Below are 14,721 nucleotides of genomic sequence, written 5' to 3'. Positions count from 1 at the left end.
AAAGCATTTTTCTCTGGTTTCCAAAGGGGCATATATCCCCACTACTAATATTCTAAGATTTTTAAGTTTGACTTCTATTGCGAGGTATGTGCCCTCTTTACCTTTAAATATTTTTTGCATTATCTTTTTTGTTTACATATATTGCAACCCCTTTTTATTTGGTATCCGAAGTCAATGTGAAATATTGTCCTAATTTGGAGTTTCTTAAATATTTTTATTTCTTTGTTCCTTATTTCGGTTTCCTGGATGCAAATGATATCTCCTTTTAATTTTTCAAAGGTGGTGGAATATTATGCTTCTTTTGTATTTTGAATTTATTCCTTTTACATTCCATGATAAGATATTTATCACCATCTTTCCAATTATTTTATTCTATTGTTGTTATGATGTGTGTGTGTGTGTGTGTGTGTGTGTGTGTATATATATATATATATATATATTCCACCCCTTCTGTCCCTTTATTTATTTATTTATTTATTTATATAATTGCCTACTTTATTTGTCTTTTACACTGTCTTTATTTATCTTTAATTCTGTCTTATTTTGTAACGTCCCCTTGTTCTTCTTCATTAATTCCTTCTTCTGTCTCTTCGCCTCTGTCCCTTTCTTCGTTTCCTTCTTGGGTGTTTTCCATAGTTTCCTCTTCTTCCGATCTATCAGCTGTTAAATTGTTTTTTTATATTCTCTTCTTCCTTTTTTTCTCCTTGATTGTTCCTTTCTTCCTCCTTTTTCTTCTCGCCATATTGATTTGCTTTCCATGCTCCTGCTTTAAATGTCTTCTTTCCTCCATCATCTTTATTCTCTCTTCTTAATTTTTGCTCCATCTCCTTCGCTTTTTTGATGTTATCAATTCTGTATCTTTTCTGTTTGTAAGTGAAGGATATCCCTTCAATTCTCTCCCATTTATAGTCTATGCCCAGCTTCTTCAAGATTTGAACCAAAGGTTTATACTTTTGTCTCTCTACCATTATTTGTGGCGGTATGTCCTTGAAAATTTTAACTCCAATGTCTTCAATTTTAAGTTGTTCTTCATAACTTCTTTGGATAACCAGTTCTCTTGTTATTGTCCATATAAAACAAATTACCATATCTCTTGGAATTCCTCTATCTTTTGCCTGTCTTGAGTTAATCCTAAAGATTTTATCAATTTCCATTTCAGTTTTTTCTATAGCGTATCCAATGTAGTCTGCAAGAAATGGCAATATTTGTATCATAAGATTTTCATTGTTTTCCTCTCGAATTCCTCGAATTTTAATACATCTATCTCTATAGCGTAGTTCGTTCGTCCAGTCTCTAAATTGCAATTGCTCTTGTCTTTGTTTCAATTCTTTTACCTCTATTTTGATACTGGATGTTTTTTCTTTTGTCTTTTCTACTTCCTTTTGTGTTTTTGTTATGTCCAAAGTCATCTTATCCATCTTTTTACCAATGTTTTCAAGTTCTTTTTTCAAATCCCTCCTCATCTCCGCTCTAGTTTCTTTAATTTCATCTCTTGTCTCTTGACTCGTTTCATCTCTTGCCTCAATTCTTTCATCTCTTGTTTTATATATTTCTAATTTCCTGTAATAATAACATATTGGGATCAATTGTTCTCATTGTATCTTCCGTTGATCCTCTTCTATATTGAGATTGTTGAATTGTGCTTGTGGTGTTACTTTTTTTGGAGGCTGCCATATTTTCAGTCTGTTCAAGCTTATCAATAAAAAAAATTAGTTAATATTTAAGTACCTCTTAATATTACTCTCCCCAATTAATACAAAAATTATTTTACACTTGAAATTCCATCTTTCTCCAATCTATATTCCAATTTCTTCCCTTTGTTCTTTAAATCCAAACACTTAATCCACAAATATCTGTAATTTACATTCTGTTTCTATTCTCAATCCCGATTTTAATAATAATTTTCTCAATGCTGCTTTTCTAACTATTATTCTTCAACAATGTTTCAATATTACATAATTTCTATAACTTATATCAGGGGTTTTCTTCTTGGTGTTGCTCCGGTGTTCATTAATTATTTTATTTTCCTCTTCCTCTTAAGTCTTTCTCTCCTTCACTCCACTTTATCTATAGTTCAGTATTTGCTTGTAATTTCAGGATATTCATATAGTCCATTGTGTTTTTGCATTAATCAGTACTCAGCCTTTTCCTCTGTATTGTGTTTCTCCTGATTTCATCCACCTCTACGTCCTCTCCCGGTTCTCTCCGCATCTGCTCTCAGTCTTAGGTTCCGCATCCCAACCACTCCGGTCTCCACTACCTTCAACCTTTAGCTCCGCGTCTTCCCTGCTCTAGTCCTCTCTTAACTCCCACCGCGTCTATTTCGGCTCATTTCAGTCTCTCAGCTCCGTGTCCTCTCCTGATTCTCTCTGTGTCTGCTCCCGAATCTCCCCAGTCTTAGGCTCCGCGTCTCACCCGCTAGGTCCCTTGGCTCCACGTCCTCTCTCAGCTCTCTCCGCGTTTTAGTTACCTCTTTCTTTTTTTTCCTTTTCTCTTATTCTCTTATTATCGCTGTTATTAAGTTATTAAGTTTTAATTCCATACAGGAACCAATTGTAAAGGAGAATAGACAAGTAAGGTGATTGATATTCTTATTGTTTACTCTTCTTATTTGCTTTCCACTTGAATTTTGTAGTGCGGGCTGTTGTTAAGCTGATATACAGCTACAAAAGTGGGTGGCTCAGCTCTTTGATCTCCGCTCTTCTCAGTCCCGGGAGCCTGGAGATTACTCCCCTTTCCCCCAGTCTGGCTTTGGCTGAAGACCCCCCACAAGCTGTCTTGGGTAACCCCTCTTCTCCGAGGAGGTTAAGGACGGGCTTGGCTTGTCCCCATTCCTCCTAGAACCACTTTTGTGGAGGTTTAGGTTACGAGGCTCCGGAGCTCCTCGTACCTGCTGCCTCCTTGCAACGCCTTCGCACCGGAAGTTAATTTTACTAATTTATTTCTGTCCTGTCTTTCTGCCTCAATTCGGGACAGTCAAGATGGCAAACAGCAGAATTTGGGATAGCCAAGATAATTTATCAAAGGGCAAAACCAATAAAACAGTACAGTCGGCCTGTCACACCTGTAGGTTTCAGATTCATGGTTTTGACTATTCACAACTTTGTAGCCACTGCTTAACTAGGTCAATCTCTTCACCTTACTTCTACCTCTCAACCACTCAAAAGCAACACCGTATGTTCCCTACTTTGCTAGACCTTGCATCCACCTCCTTCCCTTTGAATTCCATGTTTGTAGCAACCATTAGGGAAGAGTCAAGTTCTCTCCCCTCCTTCCAGCCAGCCAGTCCACTGAATGTCAAACTTTGCATCATCTTCATTTTCAAAGTCTTTCCCTTTGAATCCCTTTGAATTTGCAGCATCCATCAGGGAGGATCCAATTTCTCATCCTCTTTCTCATCCCCCTCTCTCCAGCCCAACAAAAGCAATATCATACCTTCTTCTTGTGGTGCTGGCTGCAAACACTGGATTCAAAGTGGAAGGACTTTGGAAAGGAGGGGGATGCAAAATCTAGTGAAGCAAGGAAAGGTACAGTGTTGCTTTTGCCTGGCTGAGACAGAGGGAGAGGAGGAAAGGAGAGAAGCTGAATCCTCTCTGGTGGTGGCTACAAACATCAGATTCAAAGGGAAAGACAATGGAAATGAAGTGAATGTAAAGTGTGGCAAAGTGGGGAACATACAATGTTGCTTTTGTCTGGCAGAGAGGGAATGGGAGGGAGAGAGGAGAGAAGGTAGATCCTCCATGTTGTTGGCTGTTGACATCCGAGTGAAAGTGGAAACATTTTGGAAATGTGGAGGAGGCTGTTGTAAGGTTACAAAAAGAGTTATGGGTGTTCTTGCTGGAAGAAGGCACTTTATCATTCATGCTAGGGTGGCTAACATATTTGTGGTTTTCCCACTTTCACGGGGGTCCTCTGCCCCTAATCCCCGTGAATGTGGAGAGATGACTGTACAAAACATTTTGCCCAATCCAGTTGGTCATTCTAGCCTCCATCTCTCAACAGTTTAGGTCTCATTGCTGATAACCTATCTACCTATGAATGTGTCATACTTTCTACATCCTTATGTGCACAGAGAGTTGTATGTAGGCCCTAAAGGCAACCATAAACTGGGATATGCCAAAGGAAATCTACTATAGGCCAAAAAAGCATGTTATCCTTTTTCCAGCTGAAAAACATAGAAGAAAGCCTAACACATAGCAGTTTGCCATGCTGCGTGTCAAGGGGTGACTTTCCCATCCTTTCCCGTCCTCTGGAGCACATCCTTTTCACTGCTTCCAGATCAGGGCACAATCCGTTTTCTAATTAGGACATGGAAGAAGGGATAAAAAGTCAAAACAACAACATGGTGTTGCAAGTAGCTCAATGACCTCAGCCTTAAAAACTCATTAAAAACTTATTCATACTAATGAGGTAGGACTAGTCTGGAAATTGAAAAAAATTCTTCCAGGTATCATTTTCCACTCAACATCTCCTCTACTGTATTACAAAGACAATTTATTCTAAAAACCTCAAGACAATGAACATTTGTTTGGAAATCAGTGAAATTATATCAACAATATCTCATCATCTACAGAATGGCATTCATTTTAAATGTCTCTTGGGGGGTGGGTGGGTATCAGAACTCCTTACTATCTGACCTGGTATCTCCAAAAGACTAACCTGGAATATGGAGTCAGATTTGTCATGAAGGGCTCAGACAACAAAGAGGTTTAAGAAAACAAATACTTCATAGTTAGCTGCAGCAGCCTAAAGAGCTGTCCTGGTAAAAATGAGGGAAAGGGAATAATAAAATAGGTGGAGCAGGAAGACAGCACTTTAGCTCCACAGCCCTTGTATCCATTGGAGTAGTTCCTTCTAATGGAAAATTGAGGAGATTAATTAAGGACTTAATCACACCAGGCTTCTAAGATGCCACAATCAACTGTAGGAAACACAAGCATACCAGTTTGGCCATATGCCCTTGCAGTCATAGCAAGTGATTAAATAAATGAGAAAAAAAGAAACCGGAAGGGGGGGAGAGAAAAGCCTGCTTGGAAATAGCAAGGAGAAGACAAGCATAATCACACCCACTCACACCACATGACTGCCTGCATATCGCAACTGCAGCAGAAGGAATATATCACATATGAATCAATAGTGTCATTCTCTGCCTACAAAAGCCAGGCGTGTCCTCTGAGTCTTAAGAAGAAGCTGAGTGCCCAGGGGACATGCCAGGACTGCAGCCAAACCAGAAGCCTCTGTTGGTAAACCTGCAGCCAGTGCCAGGACCAAGTTCTCAGGAACAAAGTTTCCCTCCACCCCAGCCAGACTTACCAGTGTCTACTCCCACAGGAAGACACCAGGAAAAAAAAAAAAGAAACAGCATTCTCTGCAGTTAAGTAGGAAGCAAGCTGCTAACAGGGAGCATCCCTGAAACCCAGATAGGCTGTAAATATCCCAGCACCTCCCGCAGTCCAGCACAGTCCACAACTATCCTTCATGCTTGGAAAATGCTTTGCTGTTGCCTTGAACCTTGACAGATTGCCTGTTGCCTGGAACTCTGCTTGGACCTAGACTGCTCTTTCAGATCTTTCCTTTGACTCTGCTGTACTCTACAGACTGAAGCCTTGTTATGAACCTAGAGATTGAATTATACAACCACTGCTTTTGCTACCAAAGACTTGGTGAGACAAGTTTCCTTTCTCCCTCAGCTCCTGAGCCACGGAATCTCAGGACTGAAGGTTTGCCTAGCCTCCCAAGGGCAAAACAGGACAATCAGTGGGAAAGCAGCATGATTGGGAGGCAGTGACAGATTTTTCCTGTCAATGAAAAAAAAAAAGCACTCCAGGAATGGATGGAAGTCAGCTACAGGGCAAACAGGCTACTATCCTGCTATAATTCCATTTTGGAAGCCTTATGTGATAAAGTTCTAAGAGGGAATGCACTATTTCCAGGCTACCTGCCCTAGAAGAGACCCTTTCACAGTCATATTTCAGAGCCAGGTAGTAGTGCTCCTTTGACTCAACTCTGCCATTTCAGAGACTCACTATCCACTAGCTGGGGTGAGTTACTGAAGTTAGACTTAATTTCCTGATTTCCCTTAATTTCAGACAAACAATCTACAGTATTTGGTGAGTTTAAAAAGTATGCATATTGCCAAGTATGATGGATGGGGGCAGGAAAAAGAAAATGCAGATCTATAATAAAATGTCATTGACTGATTGTTAGTTGGAGAAACATATTAGAACTAATAAATAAGATATGAAGTGAAAGACTTTCATGGCCGGCATCTATAGTTTGTTGTGGGTTTTTCAGGCTATGGGCCATGTTCTAGAAGAGTTTATTCCTGACATTTCGCCTGCATCTGTGGCTGGCATCTTCAGAGAATGCTGACATGGAAAAGAACTGGAAACACACACACACAGCGTGACCTTGGGTAGGGAGGAGTGATTTCCATGTTAATCTGTTGTTCTGTTGTTGATGGCAGGGCCCCAAGGTGGGAGGATATGGAAAGAGGATTAGTGTCTGCTAATTGGTGATTATTATCTGCTGGGAAAGCACCTGACCCTGGGTGGTTTCTCATTTGATTTGCTGAGTCCTGATTTTGCTATTTTTCAGGACTGGAGAGCCAAACTTTGTTCACTTTAAGGGTTTCTTCTTTCCGGTTAAATTATCCATATGTTCATGGATTTCAATGGCTTCTTTCAATGTGCATTCTGACCTGATAGTTAGTGGCATGGTCCAGAGTTTCAGTATTATCAAGCAGTATTTTATACCCAGGATGGTTTATAACGTGTTCTGCTACTGCTGATTTTTCTGGCTGACTCAGTTTGCAGTGTCTCTCATGTTCCTTGATTCGTGTTTGTACACTGCGTTTGGTGGTCCCTATGCAGACTTGTCCACGGCTGCATTGTATGCGGTAAACTCCTGCAGCTGTGAGAGGGTCTCTCTTGTCCTTTGCTGAGTGCAGCATTTGCTGGATTTTCTAGCCTCTGATTGGGGATAGATGATTTTGTTTGTTGACCACCAAGTCATAGGCCTGAAAACCTGACAGGGTGGTTGCTACAGCTTGCTGGGCTCCTATAAATGAGTAAGATTTCAAAAGGTTTATCATCTAAGTACAGGAAAATATGGATTCCCTGCAGTCTCAGGTGAACCATGGGAGAATCATCACAGTCAACTTGAATGGCAGGGCTTTGAATTGATAATGGACATTCTGGTAATGAATGCAAATGCACAATGACGTATGAATAAGGATATAAAATAAGCTTCTGAAAGAACTATAGAGAGGAGTTAGTCCCCTGGGAAAATGTGCTCTTGGATTGTCTGGAGGCTTTCCATCCAGAAACACATGTATTTTATGTACTTGTTTACAAATTTCAAATCTAGTATGGGAACAAACCCACCTCCTTTCTTGTACATAATGAATGAAAAAGAGGAATAAAAGTAGCCAAGAAAAAGATGGAGGAGCAGAGTATAAGAGGAAGATGAAAAAATTGAGGAGGAATCAGGGACCCAACAGGAAAAACTTTCTTAAAACACTTCGTAGAGAGATCTTTTAGCACCTTTGAGGCTAAATGAAAGAAAGAAGTTGGCAGTATGAGCTTTCATAGACCTCAGTCTACTTTCTCTCTTCATGACGTCCAAGAAAATGCTTTTTCTTAAAACACGTGCAGCAACAGGAGTTAACCCATTCACAGATGGCTCCTCCTCCACTGGTTGAGAAAAGAAGAATAGCAAAATTTTGCATTGGAAATGTCACCTACACAAGAAAAATTAATTTGATACAGTTATGAGGACTAGCATTTGTCCGCCTTTCAATAAAGAGAGATATCTGACTTCTGCAAGAAACACTGCAATAAAAAGATAGTCTAACACAGTTAGTAATTTGCTTGCAAGTCTTGCTATTTGAAATACAATTAATCCCCTCTCTTAGCCACATCCATTTGTGTGAATATTTTTCTATCTATATGCAGTGTGCCCTTGCCTTACGCGGGAATTCTGGGGGGAAAACCCACATAAGGCAAATAGCGCATATGATCGAGCCCCATTGAAAATAATGGGGCTCGTGCAGGCAGCGTGCACCATTGTTACTTCCGTTGCATAGCTTTCAGTGTAAGCTGAAAGCCGCATAAGAGGTGCCTGCGTATGACGCGGGTGCATTGTAATCAATACATTAAAAACAGATTTTTCAAAATGACAAGTAAACTATATCAAATATAACACTTACTAGCTTAGCATTTGTCGATCGGGGCTGTGCAGACACAGGACGCTACAAGAGAAAGATAAAAAACAGAAGTTTCATGTTGCCCTCCAAAATGTGGCATCATCACTCTTTTTGTCAAATGTCTGAAATACACAGGGTATATGCTTGTGTGTGTATATATGTACAATCTCAAGAAAAATGATAATTCTTTTGATACATTCTACTATTATATGTAACTTAAATATATATTCAAGATACAGACCCTTTGGTATCTTCTGGGGTTTGGTCCCAGGATCTCCTTGGATACCAAAGTATGTGGATGCTCAAGTACCATTACATGTAATTGTCTAGTAAAATGGTGTCTCTTATATAATACGTCACAACCAAGATTTGCTTTTTGGATTTTAAAAAAATATTTTCACACTGTAAATGGTTGAATCTGTGGATGCAGAACCCGTGGATAGAGAGGACCAAATGTATGTACTGTTCACATGCACATGCAGAATACAATAACATAGAAGGGAAAATGTTTAAAACCAGCTTCTCCTTCTACTTGATAACACATATACTGGTAAATTTTGGGAACAGAACTCAAGGTGCCAGCTAAATTGCCAGATATGCAAGGTGCCAACTTTCCTGAATAAAAGTGCCCGCCCACAGAATGACTGCCCCTCACATCATGTATTAGCCCACCGCTCTGTCCTCGTTTTTTATATATATATATATATATATATATATATATATATATATAATTCTATTTTAATAGATATTTTAATTGTAACATGTTTAATCCCATTTTAAGGCGGGGAACATGGGACACAATGTTGTGAATGTGGATTTTAATGTGTTGTGAACCGCTTTGATTGTCTTGTCACAGAAAAGCGGGATAAAAATAGAGGTTTTATTATTATTTGTAATTGTACAAAGAAAAGAAACTGTGCTTTCATTTCTGTCATTTCCGTACAACCCATCCCTTGCCAAAAGTCCACCTCCATGAAGCCAAACACCATGGTCCAGGAAGCCAAATCATTCCCAGTGGCATCATCTGTGGTGTCAGTTGTTCTCCTCCACTACTTTAATTTTCCTTCCTTGGCCATGCCCTTCCACTGGAATAACAGATAAAATAAGTACCTGTGCAGTGAGTCCCTTCACCTTCATATTCAGAGCCTCATAATCCCTTATGATATTCTGAAGTCTGTGCCTTGCACTACCATTGTTTCCCACGTGGATCAAAAGGAAGGGATAATAGCCAGTGGGCTTGATAACCCTTATCAGCTTCTCCATTACAGATTTTTGCCCAGGAAGGCAGCACACGCCCCTCAAGACATCTTGTCAGGCTCACAAAGAAGCCACCCGTGTGATATGGTACAAAGATCCAAGAATATCAAAGAGGAGGTCTCCCCCAAAATAATGAAGCAGTTAGAAAGGATAATTTTTCACAACAGCTAAGGAAGTTAAGCTACTTTTTCATTTTCTTCTTACTTGAGGTTTTTGATACGGATTCCTCCTTGCCTCAGAGGAGTAATAAGTTGTCCTGTTTAGCCGCTGACCTGGATCCTGACAAACAAAGCCTATGAGAGATGGAAGAGCAAGCGACATAAGAACATTCAATTTAAGGACATTGTAGGAACTATGGATTGATAAACTTGACAAGTATAATTATTCCGTCAAAAGAACCGTTCATCAAAAGAATCACTCATCAAGGCTGAAACCATTGCTTATTTATACAGATGGAATAACAGTAAGGTGCTCCTTCAGTATGGAATATAAAATCATGGCTTTGTTTGCATTTCAGACCTTTCCAAATTCAAACACAAAAGTATGAGAAGCATTTCCATGCTGAAGCATGTAGTATGAAGTAGCCATGAGGGGTGAGGAACAGGTTGCATGGATTCATATGTGTGTGTTTTGAAAGGCTGATATCTATGATGTTCTGATTGTAAGAATGTAAGAAGAAGAATGCTAGAATAATGCTTTATTTTGCTGACAGGCTTCCATTAACATAAGCAGATATAGGGAACCCTGCCAACAAAGCAAAGTATTATTCCAGAATTATCCTACGATACACAGCCTATCAAGGCATCACACCTTGGCATCTCAACACTCAGAATTTATACTCACAACATCATTCATGACTCTTTCAACCCACACAGTTTAGCATGCCTATGCTCATTACAAAATGTACACCTCAGTTATTACATACTCCACTTTACTAAAATAATTCTGACAGTCTATCATTACGTAGTGTCCCAACGTATCACGTACACATCTACCTAAAATCAAAACAATCAACTCTCTCATGCACAAATCAACTCTGTCATGCACAATATGCCCACACTTTACCTATTATCAGCCACCCAAGCCAATAAAAGATAAGACTGAAATTGGCATGTCACTCACCTACAAGTGTAAACATGTCTGAAATCATACTAGCTTTAATCTTCAGGTCCAAAGGAGCATCACTATCCAACATGAAATAAGAGAAGGCAAATCAATTATCTTCACTTGATCAATCAATTTATTCCATGTCCCTGGGGACACTTCAAGGAAATGTATGTCCTGTAAACAAGGCACCTCAACATTACAAACATCTTCATTGGACATACAGTAAACTTAAACGGAGTTTAGCCCAGGATTCCCTTTTGTCTAATGTTATATTTAACAGAACCCTATTATTTTTAGATTGGTTATCTTTGAGTCAAAGATTGTATTTTCATTAGTTGCTATGATATAGTTAGTAAAATTGATATATTTTTTTCCAGTAGAAGTGTTACGAGATGCTTAAATTTGGAAGAATAGAGGTAAATACAGCTACAACACTGTTTGACCAAGCTTACAGAATTTCATGAAACCCTTCAAAAGTAAGATTTTATGAGTCATAGGACTTAAGAATTCTCTGTCCACAAGCATCTCTGACCACATCCCAAGGCTTTGAGGAACCCCCAACGAAACTGATGTTCAGCCTTCCACTTCAAAGAATTTAAGAAGAAGGTTCTAAGTATCTTAGCAAAGAGCTGAGGGGAATACTTGAGGCAGTCATTCCAATCCACCTCCTATCCTTACTTCCTTTCATCTCTTTGCCTGAAGGGCAGGGGTCTCTCAGATGTTGCTGAAGAGAGAAGACAGCTTGTCTACCTGAGACTTCCCTCTACAATTCTGCCAGAATTGTTTGGAAAACAAGCTTGTTAGGAAGTGCCTCTAACCCTCCTCAGTGGTATGATTCAGAAGAAATTGAATGGCTAGAAGTGGTGAGAAGGAGTAAAGTAAAAGTGTATGGTCTGGCTCTTCAGCATATTTGCTGACATAGCCAAGATAGACTCTCTTTACTCCCTTCATTGCTCTCTGAAAAATACAGTGCTACCTCGGGTTACGAAATTAATTCGTTCCGCGGCGCCGTTCGTAACCCGATAAATTTCGCAACCCGAAAAGGCGCTGGAAAGCCGCTAGCCGCGCTTCCGATTTGAATTTCGCGCCGAAATTAATTTCGTAACCCGAAAAATCTTTTGTAACCCGGAACAGTTTTTTTAAATCTAACTTTTTCGTAACCCGGAAATTTCGTAACGCGGTCAATTCGTATCCCGGGGTACCACTGTATTCAAATGGAAGGTTATCTATGTGAAACTGTGGGGAGCAGTCTGCTGCCATTCTGTGCCTACACAGAGGGCTTTGGACATTCCTAGAGCTGTATTTTAGGGGTACTCCCACACCCACATGCATATAAACTGTAGGATCCAGCCAAAAGTTTCAAATCTGTCATTGGGAGACCCAAAGAAAGAGATGGTATAAAGAGGGAAGGAAGACAGATTATGTGTGTTCACAGATGACCACTTGAAGAACCAGAGTTACAGGTAATCAACTTCTTCTTCTTCATAGTTGCTGTGATTCACACACTTAAGGGAAAAGCAAGCTAAACTCACTTAGGGGCTAAACAGACCTCCCCAAAGGGGCGGCCTGCAGCTGCCCCTTTCCAGGCCAGATTGAGGCTGTGGCAAATTCATACCATGGCCCTCATCCAGCCTCTGGAGGGCGCAAAAAGTAGCTCTTTTTTGCACCCTTCAAAGAGCACTATAGCCACAGCTGCACGGCTATATGGTGCCCCTTCGGCACTGCATCATCTGGATGCAGCGCTGGAGGTGTGCGTCATCATGATACCCTGGAGGCGGAGTTAGGGCATCCATCATCAGGACACTGAGCCCTGATTCCGCCCACAGGCCAGCCTTTCGAGACTGTCTATATAGAGCCTTTGAACGGTGTATATGCCAGGATAAATTCTGAGAGGGAGTTCACCAGGCAGGTCAGCTCCATCAGGGCTAGCCTGGAAGAGAGAAGAGCCCTCCCTCCAATCCATCTGCCTTGGTCCAGGCCTCAGAGGGAGAGAAGAACCACTGAACCTCATCCCCTTTTCCTCCACCATTCCCTTCTCCTTTTGTTTTGTGTCTTTTAGATTGTAAGCCTGAGGGCAGGGAACCTTCTGATTAAAAATAATAATTGTAAGCCGCCCTGAGAGCCATTAGGGCTGAAGGGCGGGATATAAATACCTAAATAAATAAATAAATGATAGCACTGCCTTACCAAATGCAGCATTGGCCCAGGACAGAGCAGCAAGTCTGTAATGAGACGGGAAGATAGCTTGTGACCACATAGCTGCTCAGCAGAGTTCTGGGAAAGGAATCCCTCTGAAATGACTCTCTCCCAAGTCAAGTGAAGTCTGACCTCTAGCAGAAAGGCTTCCCAACAAGGGAACAGGAAGGTAGATGGCATTCACCACCCAGTGGGAGAGACATTGAGAAGAGATTGCCTTCCTTTTCTTACATATGCCATGGGTGACAAACAGTCCAGGAGACTTCTTAAATTGCTTTGTCCAATGCCTAGCATATGAAAGGCAGGCTCATTATGAGAAGATCTATATCACATTAAGATGGGAAACACCAAAAGCTGGTTAAAATGGAAGGTGGAAATCATCTTCGCAAGGAAAGAGATGTCGGTGGAGAAGACCAGCTTGTCCCTCTAAAAGGACGTATAAGGTGGGTCCATTCTGAGTGCTGCAAATTCACTGACCCATCAGGCAGAGGTGATGTTAATGCTGTCATCCAGGGAAGCACCTAAAGATCACAGGATGCAACTAGAATGAAGAGAGGTGCCACAAGCTTAGCAAGCACCAACAGGCTCCACATAGCCAGTGGCCCATGATTAGGAAGATGAAGATGTATGTTTGTTGTTGTGGTTGTGTGCCTTCAAGTCAGTTCTAACTTATGGCAACCTTAAGGTATCATGAGGTTTTCTTGGCAAGATTTGTTCAGAGGAGGTTTGCCATTGTCTTCTCCTGAGGCTGAGAGAATGTTACTTTCCAAAGGTCACTTGGTGAGTTTCATGGTCAAGTGTGGATTCAAACCCAGTTCTCCAGGATCATAGTTCAACATTCAAACCACTACACCACGCTGGCTCTCAAAGTATATGTAGGCCTTAAAAAAAAAACCACCTCTACCTTGTAGTGCATTGACCAAGAGGGGGCATCTGTGGCTTGGAATGAGAGGAGACAGCCACCAGGTACACCTTCAAGGAAGAGTACAAGAAGTTCCTAACTCGCAATGAGATAAGGAAATGAAGCACATTTGAGTAAGAAGTTGTCTAACACAACACTTTCAGTCTATAGGAAGAATCAAAAGGAGGCTCACCTAACCACATAGGAGCACTTCATCAACTGCGTGCAAGGTTGCAAGCCACATATAGCACAAGCGGCATGACGTCCATTGCAGGAGAAGCTGTGGTGCAGTCAACCTAAGGGTAGCTACATCTAGCTGAAGAATTCTGCCACTATGAATGCATGCAGGGGACTAGGAGCGAGAATGGTCAGGGAGTCCGAGTTGTTGCCGTTAGTCAGAGTCCAAAACCAAGTCGAAATCACAATCCAAAAGAGTCATCAAGGCAAAACGAAGTAAGAGCAAACCCAGTAGACAAAAGCTAAAGCTAAGGAAGGAGCAATTCCTGAGTGAGGTTCCTAAGCTGCTCACACGGTGGACAAAAGGAACCGAGAAAGGGCGGAAAGACCTCCTGCTTATATAGAAGATGGGCGGAGCTACTGCCAAAAAGTCTTCCCTAGAGATTCCAGTAGGATCCGGAAATGCTGCGCAGGCACAGAATAACCCATTTATGTGCTTCGCAGAAACCACGAAGAAGAACCTCTGGTTCCTCATGCCAGAGGCACTGTAAGACCTCAACTGGCTGTAAGATGTTCACTGCCAGCCCCAACGTCAACATCAGACGAAACGCAGCAGAGAAGAGGCTGTGCTCTTCATCTTGTAACCTTATTTCTTAGTTGTAGTCTTCATCTTGTAATTGTGATCTGACTTCTCATCCATCCTTTTGTTAAAGAAGCCAGATTCATTGAAGGGCATGTCCTCTATCACAGCTCTAACTTGGTGAAGAAGATCCGACGCTCAAAGCCAGGCATGGCGATGAAGGGCAATCAAACTAAAGATCACCTTCGAACACAGTCCGCAGAGTGACAGGTGAAGTTGATCTGCTGGGCACCAAGC

General features: G+C 41.1%; 1 protein-coding gene across 4 annotated transcripts in view; it reads right to left on the bottom strand.

The window, feature by feature from the left end:
* TTLL5 (tubulin tyrosine ligase like 5) overlaps positions 1-14,721 on the bottom strand; it is a 295,829-nt gene that overhangs the window by 210,248 nt on the left and 70,860 nt on the right. For all 4 annotated transcript variants that reach the window (XM_089522251.1, XM_089522253.1, XM_089522249.1 and 1 more), the window contains exons 14-16: positions 10,586-10,647; positions 9,668-9,756; positions 8,210-8,251 (exon numbers count right to left, since the gene is read on the bottom strand). In XM_089522251.1, the coding sequence (XP_089378377.1) occupies positions 8,210-8,251; positions 9,668-9,756; positions 10,586-10,647 (193 nt within the window). The remainder of the gene's footprint in view (positions 1-8,209; positions 8,252-9,667; positions 9,757-10,585; positions 10,648-14,721) is intronic.

This window comes from Sceloporus occidentalis, unplaced genomic scaffold (genome assembly GCF_023333645.1).
Source record: "Sceloporus occidentalis isolate IW3139 unplaced genomic scaffold, rSceOcc1.0.p SCAF_4, whole genome shotgun sequence".
NCBI classification, from domain to species: domain Eukaryota; kingdom Metazoa; phylum Chordata; class Lepidosauria; order Squamata; family Phrynosomatidae; genus Sceloporus; species Sceloporus occidentalis.
The sequence above is the reverse complement of the archived record's forward strand: the minus strand, read 5'-3'. Positions and strand labels throughout refer to the sequence as shown.